Here is a 15,148-nt window from a genome sequence, read left to right on the forward strand (position 1 = left end):
AAAAGGCTTCTTCTCCGAACCAAACGGCGGCTACATGTTGACCTCGACAACCCACGATTCTCCAAATAGCCACAAAAAGGCCGAACCAATTTACGGCGCTCTATCCTCCATCCGGGGTCAGGGCAAGCGTCTCCCGCTCCAGCTGCTCCAGCTGCTCCAACACGCACCACGCGACCAGAGTCCAGCGTCACGTGGAGTCACTTCGAATCCAGTGTCGCAGAGGCTGCAGGCTGCCTCCTGTTTAGCATTTTAGCGGATGATGCCTGAGTGAGAAAGCTCAGCTCTCGAGTAAAGTCATACAACGAACAACGGGCCAATCCCATGGAAGACCACAGGTGACTTGCTGACACTTTGAGTCATTTTGACATCATAATGGTCCCCAAGTTTATGACGTGTAGACACGAAATTGGCTTTTTCTTCCTCCGGGCTGAAGCCATGACGTGTTCACTCCAGTCTGGTCGCCGTCACAATAAACAATAAACAATTTCAATTTCAACATCCTCGCGAACGGCCCTCCAAAACCGGGGATGAGATGCGCATCGGTTCGGCTCTTGGCGCGTCGCGTACCTACCGCCACCTCGCGGCCACACACTGTACCACTGCAGTGCGCCAGTGCGCGTTGCGACAGTGCGCAGGACAGGGAAGGAAAGAGAGGAGGGAGAAAGAGAGAGAGAGAAGGTAAACATCGGAAATTATGGCTGAAATTGGAGCTGAAAATCGTAGAACTCTTGCACAAATAAGAGCAGAACGGTTTGATAATGAAGGACACTCTACCGCTTCTAGCGAGGAACAAGTGAGTCTTTTTAACATTTCTGTCACGGTTCGTGCATTCATGTAAAAGCCCACAAATGCAAAGTCTTCAAATGGGACATGCTCTTTTTAAGGGGTTAGGATTTTCTGACATTTTTTGTTTTCCTTTATTGTGGGTCAGATTTGTTTCACCGGTTCAAACAAAACTTTTAGATGAATTCCTCCTTTGATCTCTGTTGCATGTCTGTTTGCTTGTCATCTCCTAAAGCTACTTCCATTGATTTCCAGGAGCAAGTTGAGAGGAGTGTTTTAACCCAATATGACATTTATGATAAACGAGCTGAAGTTGATGAAGAATGCCCTGTCCTATTACGACAAAAGCATATCAGCTTTTTGAAAAAATCTTTGACCCATCTGCCTGGTGGATTTCAGGTATGCTGTCTTTTTAATTATTTTAGAAGCAGTATCAGAAATCTGTTTTAGATTTTCTTTTGAAACCTCCATTGATTTTCAGTGCCTTGATAGCAGCAGACCTTGGTTGGTGTATTGGAATGTTCATGCCCTGGCTCTGCTTGAAGAATCGTTGATGTCAGAGGATTATTCATCTCTTGCTGGTTTCCTTGCAAAGTAAAATTGAATGGTTTATCAAAGTCACCTTAATTCTATGACTCTAATACAAAAAATCGTATCGAGGAATTGTGATGTCACAACTCCACTCTTTACCCACCTAGTGGATTTGGTCGACGAGAGTGGGAGTGGGGTTATGACATCTCAATATGCTGATTCAATTTTTTAAAAAAAGGAGCCAGCCTGCTGTCTGTTACTAATGGCATCTTGACAACTCACATTTATTTATGTAATCGGTTGCCTTAGGTGCCAGTCGCCAAATGGAGGGTTTGGTGGTGGTCCAGGCCAAATGCCTCATTTGGCGTGCACGTACGCAGCTGTAAATGCCTTATGTACCATTGGAACCAAGGAGGCATTCAACGTTATCAATAGGTAAATCTCAAGATTGTTTTATTTTGATAATTAAAAAAAAAAAAAAATGGTTTTTTCATAATTTTTATTACAGGGAAAAACTGCAGCAATTTTTTTGGTCAGTGAGACAACCTGATGGCTCATTCATAATGCATCAAAATGGTGAGGTCGATGTGAGGGGCGCATACTGTGCACTCTCTGTGGCAAAACTCACCAATATCTATACCCCCAGCCTGTTTGAAGGCACCGCAGAGTGGATAGTTAGGCAAGTCGAACTCTTGAGTGTTTCCAGTGGAATTGGATTATTTTGACTTGTTTTCACTTTGGGTTCTGTTCACAGATGTCAGTCATATGAAGGAGGATTTTCTGCATGTCCAGGAATGGAGGCACACGGTGGCTATTCATTTTGTGGTCTTGCAACATTGTTCATGCTTGGTAAAGACCACTTGTGTGACATAAATGCTTTCACGGTAATTTTTCAGATTGAGAATTTCAGAATTACTTCATATATGTGAAACTTATGAAGTCTTTGCAGTAACCATCCTATTTACCGATTTTCAGAGATGGATTGTTAATAGACAAATGAGATTAGAGGGTGGGTTTCAAGGCAGAACAAATAAGTTGGTCGATGCATGTTATTCATTTTGGCAAGGCGGAGCCTTTCTTTTTCTACATAATATTTTATTTAGAGAAAGTAAGTCAAAAATGATATTGTTTTATCTAATATTACCTTATAGATTTAGATACTGATTCATTTGTGTAAAACCATTTCTAGATAAAACTGTTGTCAGTGCTGACAAATGGTTATTCAATCAAGAAGCTTTACAAGAATACGTACTTATGTGTTGCCAGTTAGCATCTGGTGGACTCATTGATAAGCCAGGAAAGTAAGTGTCAGGAAGTGCTGTTTATAATAACAATAATAGTTGCTGTTTCTCAAATGACAAACCTTCCTATCTTCTTTTTCAGACCTAGAGACGCTTACCATACATGTTATGCACTAAGTGGACTATCTATTGCTCAACACACCTCCCTTGTCAAAAAATGTGTACTTGGATCCAAATCTAACCTACTGGTGAGTATTCATTTTCATAACCACCGTTTTGATTGGTGGGTACTGAGCTTTCTTTCTTTTTCCCCTCATTCTGTTTTTGTTTTGTTTTATTTGAGTTACTGGGGTATTTATTTTCTCACAATTGGACTTTTTCCTATAAATGTGAATCAATATTCGTCAGAGAGGAAATAACAAAGAGCAAGTAGTTACTTCCTTGTTGTCTGGCAAGTTTCTAATTATTCATATTTTGTGCACCTTTAGTTTAAACTTATTGTTTTGGAATAATCAATTTAGCATGCTCAAAGTCACCCAAAGTAAGCTTTTTCTTTTTACATAGCAAATAATGTACTCCAAAATGTAATAGAGTTCACTGTAAGGTTTGAGAAGTGTACGCTTGCAGGGTGTAAGACATTGTGACACAGACCATGTAGCGTAATGTCTGTAGTTCCCCCCTTGGACGAGTCACTGACCAACAATATCTCACATTTATAGAAAAAAAAAAAAGCCAGTTATTTTGAAAATAAGTGACCCTTAGTTGAAACAAAGAGATGTTGAAAAGGGGAGGGAGGGCTAACAGTGCTGTGTTTAAGGTTCAACTCATAGATTCTACTTTCTCCACTATTCAGGCACCAATTCATCCTATGTACAACATTACAGTTGATTCAGCAGTGAAGTCAATGAAGTATTTTGAAAATCTTGCTGTTCCTCAGATTAGCTAATTTCAAGTCATACTATTTGTGGCTTCCAGGGTAACTTTAAGTGCCATAGTTCAAACCATTTTTTGGTGGAAGCTATCCTCCAATTTGTGATATTTTTAATGTATTTTAATAACAATGTTTACAATAACTAAATTACCAAGACTTAAAGGTTCTGTAATACTGCAGTCTAAACTCAAATGCTTTAACTATACTGCATACATTTCCACTCATGGAAAATTAAGTTTTCATTGTTTTTCCCTTTTAATGTTACCGTTGCTTCAGAAGGATTTTCTCTTTGTAACTTCTATCGCCTATCGGACTATCATTGCATCGCTAAATTGTTTGATGTGCATCTTTGTATTTCTATCTTGCATGTCTGTGAAGAAAATAATTATTTGAATTGCAAATCACTCCATTTTGAAAGTAAATATGATGCACTACAGAGCCTTCAAAAATATTGTAAAATATTTTTGGGACTATCAACCTTGTTGTATGTAACTGTAGTTTTAGTTTCAATGTTTCCTTTTGCAAGCATATTCTTCAAGAATAATCATAAATCAGTCTTTTTGAGGACCATAAGATTGTTTTTCTTCTTGAACTGTGTTTGCAAGTTGCTAATATTTGTTACAGAAGTATTTTTACACATGTGTTACTATACATTTCAACTTCTTCTACCTATTTGATTGTCATTTCTTTAATTCTGATGGCATTGTGCTTATTCGTGTGTGATGCATGTCTTTGTCAACAAATATATTATATGAATTTTTTGCTTTACATGTCTTGCATGTCTTTGGGAACGAAATGATTATTTTAATTTGCTAATTGTTTATTTCACAAAGTTGATATAAGTCATCAAAAAATATTCTAAAAATATTTTTTGAGACTACCAACTGTGTTTGTAAATAGAACTGTAGTTTTAGTTTTGATGTTGTTTTGACTAAGTGTTCATCAAGGTCCTTACTGAGCATGTACTCATATGAAAATGAACTGATTATAGGTCCTTCAAGGTCCGAGCGAGCAAATATTCATAAGAGTGAACTGATACAAAGGTCCTTTCCAGGCGTCTTCGAGCATATATTCATTAAGGTGAACTAATATTGACCCTTTCAATTCACAGTGATGTTTGTACTTATTTTCTCTTTTTATGTGACTGTTGTCAAACTCATTTGTTAGTTGAATAAAAAAGAACCATAATTAAATTGAAAACACAATTATTTTGTTCCCTTTCTGAATTTCATTTTTGATACACGGATAGGATATAACATCACCTCAAGGTATTCAGGTCGAGGGGAAAACGAACACGATCAACAACGTCCACAATGTCGAGTACGCTGATGTAAAAGAAATGCACAAAACGGTCGTGTGGGATGGGACGGGCAAAACGGGGCATTCGCGGTCTCCGAGTCAGTGATCTGCCAATTGAAGTGGTGGGTGCTCACTCAGTCGCTAAATGATGAGAGTGATGAGAGGCAAGCATGTATAGAGCTGTGATAATGCAGGGACCCAGATGGGGAGGGGAGGGGGGTCGGGGTCTCGTACAGACCTACACAGCTGGCTGACAGCTGACGGCAAGGAGACACGACACGTTCGAGGTTCTCTCTGCCCAGTCCGACTTGTGTGCGCGCCAGCAGCAGACGACACCCGGCCCAACACGGCCACCGATAAAGGTAACGAGCCCAAATCGTGGCAACTGTGCTCCCCACCCCCGCCCCTTTCTCCCCCTCGCACACCCTTGCAGTTACTTGCAGTGCCCCTTGAAGCCCTTTGTCCCTGTCTGCACTCCGGCCTGCGACAGGACCGTCTGACCCTTCATTGGTCCCCTTGTGAATGAATGGAAGGACCTCAAGTGGTTCCCAGGCCCGGCGATATCCCGCGGGCACATATGAAACATGGAGGAAAAGGAGGGGGTAGGTGCGGATGGGGGTACAAAATTGAAGAGTCAAATTTTGAACTGTAACTTGTCGTCTCATAACCTTCCTTAGAAACGAAGCTCTAGAAAAGTCATTGTTGGTCTCAGCTCCCTCGATTGTTTGTTGCCCTCAATTTTGAATGGACCCTTTGACAGGTAGGCAACCCGGCCGACATGTCTGCACCAGCCGTGTAAGTGCATATGCGCGCCGAGCGACAGCAGCCGCCCTCGTCCCGCCGCGTTCACTCCGACGAAACGGTTTGCCCTCCGCAACGCCAGAGTTGGGGAAACGGTCGAACGGGAACATATGGTTGAAGTGCTGCCGATGCGATGACAGGCGATGCTGCAAATTGCACTGGCGCCACGTGTTGCCGCGTCTCGCGGTGTCGCTACGCCGCACGCGCCTGCCCTGCCCTGCCCCCTCCCTTCTGCTTTTCGCCATCCGTTTCGCGGCGGTCGGCCGGTCGGGCCGAATCCCGAACCCCGAACCAAATGGAAGCCAGTCGCGAGCAGATTCACGCCGAGGCCGCAAATAGTACAGTGTCGTGAGTGGAGCTTCTCGGCCGAGTAGGGCAGGCCCACAGGCCGGGCCGGAGAGATTGGCAAATCGGTCTGTCACTGTCGCCCTGGTGCGCCTGCCCTGGGTCGGCCGCTCAGCGAGCGCGCGGCCAGCGACCGAGAGTCGACAGTCGACCCAAATAGCGCCCGACAGTAGGCAACCTCTTGGACGCGCGAGTGTGGGGGGAGGCCAGCAGCCAGCGCCTTCCTAGCGCAACCGCACCCAGAGGCCAGCATTCCCTTCGACGCAATGTAGGGCTTTAGCCGCACCTAAACTGTGCTAAGGTTTGGTTACCCTGCAGATGCCCACCGCCACTGAGGGCTCTGCTCCCAAGGCCGCCGCCAAGCCCAAGGCGGCCGCCAAGAAGCCCGCCGCCGGCGACGCCAAGCCTGCCGCCGAGAAGAAGCCTGCTGACAAGAAGCCCGCCGACAAGAAGCCTGCCGACAAAAAGCCGGCTGACAAGAAACCCGCCGACAAGAAACCTGCCGACAAGAAGCAGGGCGCTGACGACAAACCCGCCGACAAGAGGCAGCAGACTCGGGCGGCCGCCAAGACCGAGGAGGTGGCCGACGAGACCCCCGCCGTGCCCGTGTACCTGCCCAAGCTGCCCGTCTCGCTGGCCGTGCTGAACACGCTGGAGTGGGCCAGCTGCGCCAAGGTGCTGGGCAACCTGCTCAACTTCACGCCCTCCTTGGGCGCCGCCATCGCGCAGCTGCGGCCCTTCCGCAGCGCGCAGCACCTGGTGGACGTGCTGAACCAGGCACTGGACGCCCTGCCCGCGCCCTGTGAGTGAGCCGTCGGTCGCCTTCGGTGCACAGAGGGCCAGAAGACAGGTGGGGGCGGCCAAAGTTCCAGACGCGTTTTGAGCTCAAGAGTCGCTGAATGGGACTCGAACCGAACGCGTGACCCCACCAAGGGATTGCTCTCTGAACGAGGAGTCCATTGGTGGGGTCACACGTTTGGTTCGAATCCTGTTTAGCGACTCTGGAGCTCAAATCGCTTCTAGAGCTTTGGCCGCCTCCACCGGTCTTCTGACCCACTGTGCGGTGCCGCCGTGCCTAACAGTCACTCTCGGACAGATCAATGACATTGTTCTTCTTCGACAGATATCGAGAGCTTCCTGAAGCGCTTCAACGAGTTGGCCCTCATCCCCAAGGACAAGCTCACCAAGGAGCACAAGTGCTGTGTCGGCCTGGACGCCCTGACGGAGGACAAGAAGTCTGAGCTGACCCCCCTTTACACCCAGTGAGTTCCTTCTGCCAAACCGTAGGAGGGTTCGTCGGGCTCTGAAACACGGTCCGGGGTTTTCTGATGTGGTTTTCCTTTCCTTGCCTCAGGTACCGCGAGAGCTTCGGCTTCCCGTTCGTGGTTTGCGCGCGCGAGGCCAAGGCCGCCGAGCTGGCCTCCAAGCTCAAGAGCCACCTGCACAACGACAAGGCCGTGGAGCTGGAGAACGGCCGCAAGGAAGTCAAGAAGATCGCGCGGCTGCGCCTGCTCGAGGTCGTCGCCGCGTAGACTACGTTAATTGTGAAAATTCTCCAAACCATAATCCCGGTGAATATGAACTGCAATTCAAGAACTGCCATGATCGAGTTCGGAGTGTCCTTTTCCTCCTTGCCAAACCACTTGTTTCTAATTTTTCAATTATTTATGTTGAGCTTGTAATATTTTTGTGATATGCAAAAAGCGTAACTTATTTTTTTTTAGAACTGTGCGTTGTAGCACATTTGTGAATGTGAGTTAACTGAAATGCGACTCGGCAATCTGTGATAGTACTTGGTTGGTGGTCTGTTTTCGTGCCAAGGAACTGAATAAAACAAAAGATACCCAAATGCAACGCACACAAGTTTTTCATTTTCTTCCCACCCGGCACCTGTAGCAGACGACTGCAGCCTCCCGTCGCGAGAGTCTCAGAGTCAAGGCTCGGCTGGGAAGAGGTGGTGCTATCAGGAGTGTGTGAGTGCGAGCGAGGGGCGGTCATCGGTCCCAAGAGTGCACGACAAGGAGAGGGAGCGACCGTGGAATCCTTTCCGGGCGGAGCCGCGAAGGCGAGAACAATTAGTTGTTCCTCCCGTTGACATTGTTCTTCCTCTTTGTTTGTGGACGACTGCCACGCCCGATTCGGGAGTGATAACCTTCGGCAGCGCGCTACGCGTATTCCTTCCCCGATAAGCAGCTGATGGCCGAGAGGCGTCCCCCCTTCCCTCCGCGATAAACATTTCTGACGTCGGGACAATTACCCACCGCCGGTCGCTGCCCGTGACATCGGCCCACTCATTCCGAATCCGAACGGAGCGCACTTTCGTCGCTCCAGTCTCTGTCGCACTGACGGGGCGCCCCGCCTCGGTGCGCGACCGACAGAGCGAAGAAGACTGTAGGGAATCAGCCCACTACCGGACTGGGCGGCAACAGATAGCGGCCCCGTGGCCCGCGGCATGGAAGTCGGTTCGATATCGATTCCATGGTATTTCGTCGAAGAATTAGTGGCGCCGTCAACGAGCCCTGCGGCTTGCCTGCGGCCAGGCCCACAGGCCAGGCCGGCCTCCGACTCCGCCACGCCCTCCAGGAACGCTGCGACCTGTGCCTGCGGCCGGCCGCTTCGTGTGGCTTTCGGTGCACGCCAACCTGGCCAGGGTCCTCGCTAAACGGCCCGACGACGGCGCACTCGAGGGCTAATGCGATCTAATTCGATCACAATCGCCAGCCGAGTCCGCAGGGTCGCAAAGCGGCGCGGGAAGGGAACGGAGGTTGGACGAAAACGCGCCCCCGCCCCAGCGGGTCCTTCCCGCGCGGCTGCAGGCTGCACGGTGTGACGTGGAGCTCCCCCACGCCACGCCACGCCACGCCACCGTGACGCCACGCCACGCCACGCCACTGTGACGACGCGATTGCCGGCGAGAGTGAAAACAAGACAAGGCGGAGGCGTCAGTCAGTCAGTCAGTCAGTCAGCCAGTCGGTCCGGCCGCGCGAGGGACTGACTCGAGCCGCTCTGCCCCCGGCACGGACAACACAGCCCTCGCCCTCCTACCTCGCGGCGCGTACGGCCCTCCATCGGCTCAAGGTGTGTACTGAGTGTCCATCCTCCAAAGGCACCAGGGCTGCGTTCGAACAGCCCGCCAAGCCGGCGGCGGCACTGCGGCGGCACAGCGACGGCAAATGGCGGAGTGATGCTTTCGAACGCAGCCCTCGAGGCTCACAGCCCTTCGTGAGGTATTTCGGCTGACTTCTGCATCGCCTCATCGAGCACGGAGTGTACAGTGTACCGCCCTGCCGGCCCCTACGACCTTCCCGGTGACGACGAGTCCGTTGTCCTTGAGAATGTTGGTTGCAGCCGCGTGGTGGATCGGATGGCCCGGTTCGGCCCGACCCGGCCCGGCCTGTTCGTGTGTTGTTTTTGCGACTTTTGCATTGAAGCAGTCCAGGACCCTCACTCTTGACAAACTGTTCCAGAGCTGCAGTGCTGTGTTGCTGCTTCCCGCCTTCACGTTCGTCGGCACGGCGCGCCGCGTACTGCAGACGATGCAGACCATCACGGCGGTCAACCTCCTCGAGCCGTCCGAGTTCATGCGGCTCTTCTGCAACGTGGTGGAGCACGCGCCCTCCATCGCGTCCGTGGTGGCGCGGCGGCGGCCCCTCCGCGACGTGCAGCACCTCCTCGCCGAGCTCTACTCCGTCGTGGACGGCCTCAGCGACAGCGGTGAGTTGCGCAGCGCCTGCAAAGCCCGGCGCGGAGCGCGGCCTGGCGGTGGCGACGGTTGGGTTGCCTACCCTGCCGGCGAGGGCCACGGGGCCGACGCGGTGCTCGCGGCCTCGCACTCGTGAGGCGCTGCCTACCGGTGCGAGGGAGAGACCGACGGCGTGATCAGTCTACTGACGGCCCCGTCCTTCCGTTGCAGACAAGGTGGACATCCTGCGGCGGCACCCCGACCTGGCGGGCTCCATGGCCGAGCAGGGCCTGCTGACGGCCGAGTCCACGATGGAGCAGCGCAGCGCCGGGCTAGACCAGCTCACGGAGCAGCAGAAGTACGACATGAAGAGGATGAACTCGGCGTAAGTCTGCGTTGGCCACACTGGTAAAACAGAGGCATTAGAAACCATGCCCTTTGAGGGTGTAAAAAGTTACGCCCTTGAAACGGCAATGATTACGCCCCGAGATGGTGTGAAGGACTTGTTACGCCCCTAAGGGCCTCGGTTTTGTGCCTTTGTTTTAAGGGTGCAGGCTCCGAGTCAGCGCCAGTGGCCTGCCCCTGAACGCCCTGTCTCTCTGTCTGCAGGTACAAGGACAAGTTCGGCTTCCCCTTCGTGATCTGCGCGCGCGAGAACAAGGCCACCGCCATCCTGGAGGGGCTGACGCGGCGCCTCATCAACACCCCGGACAAGGAACTCGCGACCGGCATCGAGGAGGTCAAGAAGATCGCCAGGCTGAGGGTGCTGGACCTGGTGGCGTGATGGCCAGGGCGTCGCAGCATTCCGTACTATGGATGCCGTCACTCGCCAACTTGGTTTTGCCGTTGGTGTGTGCTCAGAAAAAAAAAAGACTGTTATTAGTGAACTGATATTTATTGTTATTGTAATTTATAATTTGTTAATTTGATGGTATCATTATGAAATCATGCTGAGCAAATAAATGATCAATCGTACACAACCATCGATTTTTATTTTCGTTTTTTTTTTTTGCGTTCCCCGCACTTTCCACACTTCGAGGCTAGAATTGATTTTGGCTTCGGGATTACGTACGTTTTTAGACTGTCGATTGGGAAGGGTGGGGGTGGCGGGCAGGCCAGGGCATGTTTGCTGTAGAGCAAATGATCCCTATAGTGGATTTCGATTATTCAATTTGAAGGCCACTCCCCGCCTCCTCACCTGACTGGCCTGTGTGCTCGCCCTGCGCCCCGCCACACCCCGCCGCACCCCGCCGCAACCCGCCGCACCCCGCCGCACCCCTCCTCGCCCTTTCACTATTGTTGATTGGAGCTTTCATTAGCCACGGTCCGTTCATCATTAGGTTTTATTTTGAGGCGAGGGGGTCGCGAGGGGGCACGTGCGCAGCGTTTTGTCAAGAATACACGCTCCAAATAGGGAAAAACACTGCCGACTCATTTTAGATAGAAGGGATGAAAAATGACGTAATTGTTGGATCCAAAACATTTTATTCTGATTTTGATCATCCTTCCGCCCACTGAAAAGCGAAAAAGGATCGCGGTGCCACGAGACGATGCCGGCCGGCTACCGCCTGCACTGCAGAACAAAAGTTGCTCGTCGATTTGTCTTGTCTCGATTCGGAGTGGTGTGGCCAAGTACTTATGTAGAAGAGTGCACTGCTCTGTCTATGGGCGTGACCTACGTCTGTCCACTCAAGCGGTCCTATTTTCGCTGTTGAAATCTATTTCCGGTCCGATTCTGAATTCCCCCGCGCCGCGCATCTCCGATCACGTGATGACTGTGGTTACGATCTAGCGCCAAATAATGAACGTTCTTCGCAAGCACGCGACGGCAGCCCGTCTGAGTTAAGGTCATATGGACCTTAGTCTGAGTACCCCCACCCCACCCGCCAAAAAATACAAAAAGGTGACAATAGTTTAACGCCACAAGCCGCAAACCCCGGAACTATGAAAAGGGTGGGGGTGGGGGGATGATCTCATCACGGATACCCCACCCCTATCGCGGGGTTCGGGGCTTGGAGCGCCACGGGGGTTGGGGTGGGGTGGGGTGGGGCTGCAGTCAAAGTGGCTGTCGTGGCGGCCAGCACAGGCCAGCCCCTGACTGCCGGGGACTGACCATTGCAGTGTCGTGCGGCGCGGCCAGACGACCGCCACCGACCGCCACAGCCCCTGCCTAGTGCTCGCCGTCCCTTGCGCCCTGCCCGGTCGGCCCGCCGTCGGCCCGCCGTGGATACGCGTCTCGTGCCGCCCCTCGACAAACCGCCGCCAGACCACAGTCAGTTTTGCTTTCGTTAGTACCCGTCGACAGGCCAGGCCATTCGCCATCAGTCAAATCCCCGGTCAAAAGTTAGCCGTGAAATCATGATCAAGAAGAAGTAAATTGAAACGCTTGCGGTGCAATTCGACGGAATAATTATCTCCAAGCGAAGTGCTCCGAGAACTGTCACTGCATCTCGGTTGGAATATTGAGAGTGAGGCGTTTTTCTTTCTGCAAGGGCTTTGAGTCGCTGGCGGTGGCTGGCTTTGGACCCACCATGGCGGCTGCAGGAGGCGCGCCTGCACGCGGCCGTCGCGTCCACGGCCATCCCGAGAGCAGCGCGACGAACGCGGCCCACTGACCGGCAGCATGGGGTAGGTGTCCTTGAGCGCGAGGCGCGAGGCGCGGAACGAGTCCGCGGCGACACGAACACCGCTCCATCACGAGGGCGGCGCTTGTCGGCCTAACGACGCAATCGAAGCCGCTATTGACCGCGGGGCAATCCACCGTTAATTAATAGCGAGATCGCACCAGGTGGCCGCCTCCACCGTTGGCGCCAAGGGTGGCACCACGACGGACACCTAGGCGGCCGTCAAGGTAAACAACGGCCTCGTTCTCACAGGTTGGCGTGCAGCTGCGGCGACATGCGCGTCGTGTCCGCCGTCTCCGTGGCCGACCGCCCCCCGGCCGAGGCCGAGCCGGAGGCCGCCGCGGTGGCTGACGGCCTGATGGACGACGACGGCGTCATCCGGGGCGCGGACGGCCCCGAGGCGGACGTCTCCCTCGGCGAGTTCCTGCTGCAGCACCTGCGGGAGCACGCGGCGGCGCAGCGCGTCGCGCAGGTACGCCGAGCGCGACGACGTGGAGGCCGTGGAGGTGGCCGTCATCACTTCCCTTGCCGCGCTTGCCTCAGGTGGACGCAAGCACGGGGGACGTGTGGTCCTTCCAGACGCTCTTGTCCGAGGCCGTGCAGGTGGCGTCGGCACTGGCCGAGGACGGCCTCGGCCCCGGCGACACCATCGCCTTCTTCTCCAAGAACTACCACGAGCTGTACGGCGGCGTGCTGGGCTGCGTCCTGGCCGGCATCACCGTGGCCACCATGGTGCCGACCCACGGGCCAGGTAGGCCGTCAAGGCCGCAGGTTGGTCCGCGCGGTGCAGCGCGAACGGCGACTCACTGCTCCGCGTGGTCCGCCTTTCCAGCCGAGCTCAAGCACCAGCTGCTGCTCTGCATGCCCAAGGCCATCTTCGTGGAGGCCGAGCTGCTGCCGCGCACGCAAGAGGCCCTGGACGGCTTCCCCGCCGACGTGAGGGTCTTCACGCTCCAGACCGTGGCCGACGACGAAGTGACGAGCTACGCGGCCTTGTCGGAAAGGGGCTTCGACACCGACCCGGACGCCTACTCGCCGGCGGAGATCCCCGATCGGTGAGTACGTCGCGGGTCGCGTCGCGGGTCGCTGTGCTGCACTGTAAAGCAAACGCCCTCATCCGCGCAGGAAAAGCCACGTCGCCTTCATCCTGTACTCGTCGGGCACCACGGGGCTGCCCAAGGGCGTGCAGATCCCCAACCACGGCCTCACCACCATGATCATGAACGTGAGCGGCTTGCCCACCGACCTCGAGTAAGTCGCACCGCGCACTGCTTCCAGACACTGTCGGGTCGAGTCTGATTCCTTCGGATTCCTGTTTCCCCTCCAGGGGCGTCGGGGACGTGCTCACCGTGCTCGTGCTGGCCCCCATCTCGTGGATCTCCGGCGTGGTGCTGCTGCTCAAGGCCACGCAGGTCGGCGCGCGCAGGGTGTCCATGGCGAACCCCGTCCCCAAGACCGTGCTGTCCTGCCTGCAGACGTACAAGGTGAACGTCTGGCCCACGGCGCCCTCGGTGCTGCTGGGGCTCGTCCACCACCCCGCGCGCCGCCTCTTCAACTTCTCCAGCATCAAGTGCATCCTGAGCGGCGGCGGCCCGCTGTCCGCGGAGCTGCAGGAGGAGGTGTCTCGCAAGCTGGGCTGCTTGGTGGTGCAGGGCTACGGCTCCACCGAGATGGGCATCCTGGTCACGGCCAGCCCCGGCCAGAACAAGCCGGGGTCGCTGGGCGTCATCGAGGACAAGGTGTCCGTGCGGGTGAGTGGCGGTGATTGTTGCTTGGTGATGTTGGTGGTGATGATGGTGGCGGTGATGACGAAAGTGGTGGTGATGGTGACGGTGGTGATGGTGACGGTGGTGATGGCCGCAGCTGGTGGACCTGGACACGAACGAGGTGATCCGGGAGCCGGGCCGCGTAGGCGAGATGCGCGCCAGGGGGCCCTGCAACATGATCGGCTACATCGGCAATCCCGAGGCCACGGCGGAGTGCTACGACGAGGAGGGCTGGTTCAAGACGGGCGACCTGGTGTACTTCGACTCGGACGGCTTCTTCTTCTACGTGGACCGCCTCAAGGAGATGATCAAGTACAAGTCCCACCAGGTAGGGACTGCCCGACACGGGGCCACGTCACCCGATGCGACGCGGAATCGATGCCTTGTCTCGTTAGCATTCATCATTGAAGGGCTGCCCGACGGTCAGTGGTCATGCAATGCGGTGAGACGTTCTTTTCCTCTTATAGGTCGCGCCTACCGAGGTGGAGGCCTTGCTGGTGACGCACCCCGCCGTCAGGGACGCCTGCGTCATGGGCATACCCAACCTCATGGACGGCGAACACCCCATGGCGTTCGTCGTCAGGAGCAAGAAGGTGGAGGCGCAGGAGCTGCAGGACTTCGTGGCGCGTGAGTTTCACCATTATGTGGAAATAAGTTTTATCCTAAGGAGTCGTTATACCCAATGTCGTTGTTGCTGTCCACCAGAGCGCCTGTCCGAGCCCAAGCACTTGCGCGGAGGCATCATCTTCCTGGACAGCATCCCCAGGACGGTGACGGGCAAGACGCAGCGCGCCGCGCTCAAGAAGATCCTGGCCGAACGGAGGGAGGAGTAGAGTCGAGTAGAGTTCTGCACAGTGCACAGCAAAATCCAAAAGTAAATGATTTGTTTCGTTCCGTATCGCCCCGTCATTTCCGTTGCTCCCAAACCTGCGCACGCACGCACGGCCCGGCGCTGCCACGGGCACACCGGCCACACCGGCCACACCAGCCACACCGAACGCGCTTGACGTTGACGGCTCATGCAACTTTGAGGGGCTGCAAAGACCACTTGGCGGGGTGGGGTGGGGCGGGGCGGGGCGGGGGCGGGGCGGGGCGGGGCGGGGCAGGACTTCCAGAGACTCCAGCACTCCGGGGCATCCTTCGCT

The 15,148-nt window shown here is 53.9% G+C and overlaps 4 protein-coding genes across 6 annotated transcripts; all 4 read left to right on the forward strand.

Annotated features, from left to right (window-relative positions):
- Positions 1-610: 610 nt before the first annotated feature.
- LOC117650882 (protein farnesyltransferase subunit beta) lies at positions 611-4,679 on the forward strand. The gene is made up of 10 exons (XM_034394505.1): positions 611-793; positions 1,039-1,182; positions 1,265-1,377; positions 1,624-1,749; positions 1,823-1,993; positions 2,069-2,198; positions 2,290-2,422; positions 2,504-2,615; positions 2,698-2,803; positions 3,409-4,679. Exons 1-10 carry the CDS (start codon positions 695-697, stop codon positions 3,499-3,501), a joined length of 1,227 nt encoding a protein of 408 aa, XP_034250396.1. The 5' UTR covers positions 611-694; the 3' UTR covers positions 3,502-4,679.
- Positions 4,680-5,029: 350 nt separating this feature from the next.
- Positions 5,030-7,789, forward strand: LOC117650817 (2-oxo-4-hydroxy-4-carboxy-5-ureidoimidazoline decarboxylase-like). The gene is made up of 4 exons (XM_034394419.1): positions 5,030-5,147; positions 6,250-6,733; positions 7,055-7,193; positions 7,286-7,789. Exons 2-4 carry the CDS (start codon positions 6,250-6,252, stop codon positions 7,461-7,463), a joined length of 801 nt encoding a protein of 266 aa, XP_034250310.1. The 5' UTR covers positions 5,030-5,147; the 3' UTR covers positions 7,464-7,789.
- A 1,059-nt stretch (positions 7,790-8,848) lies between these two features.
- LOC117650818 (2-oxo-4-hydroxy-4-carboxy-5-ureidoimidazoline decarboxylase-like) lies at positions 8,849-10,593 on the forward strand. 3 transcript variants are annotated; one of them, XM_034394420.1, is made up of 4 exons: positions 8,849-9,009; positions 9,399-9,645; positions 9,845-9,998; positions 10,223-10,593. In XM_034394420.1, exons 2-4 carry the CDS (start codon positions 9,468-9,470, stop codon positions 10,395-10,397), a joined length of 507 nt encoding a protein of 168 aa, XP_034250311.1. In that variant the 5' UTR covers positions 8,849-9,009; positions 9,399-9,467; the 3' UTR covers positions 10,398-10,593. The 3 variants fall into 3 exon arrangements, with proteins under 3 accessions (XP_034250311.1, XP_034250313.1, XP_034250312.1); XM_034394422.1 differs by lacking the exon at positions 8,849-9,009 and adding an exon at positions 9,021-9,158; XM_034394421.1 differs by lacking the exon at positions 8,849-9,009 and adding an exon at positions 9,128-9,268.
- Positions 10,594-12,236: 1,643 nt separating this feature from the next.
- Positions 12,237-14,930, forward strand: LOC117651158 (luciferin 4-monooxygenase-like). Its single transcript, XM_034394962.1, has 9 exons — positions 12,237-12,241; positions 12,490-12,709; positions 12,781-12,988; positions 13,070-13,292; positions 13,363-13,488; positions 13,565-13,988; positions 14,101-14,331; positions 14,471-14,630; positions 14,709-14,930. Exons 1-9 carry the CDS (start codon positions 12,237-12,239, stop codon positions 14,834-14,836), a joined length of 1,725 nt encoding a protein of 574 aa, XP_034250853.1. The 3' UTR covers positions 14,837-14,930.
- The last annotated feature ends 218 nt before the right edge of the window (positions 14,931-15,148 follow it).

Source organism: Thrips palmi, unplaced genomic scaffold, assembly GCF_012932325.1.
Source record: "Thrips palmi isolate BJ-2018 unplaced genomic scaffold, TpBJ-2018v1 HiC_scaffold_5, whole genome shotgun sequence".
Classification (NCBI taxonomy): domain Eukaryota; kingdom Metazoa; phylum Arthropoda; class Insecta; order Thysanoptera; family Thripidae; genus Thrips; species Thrips palmi.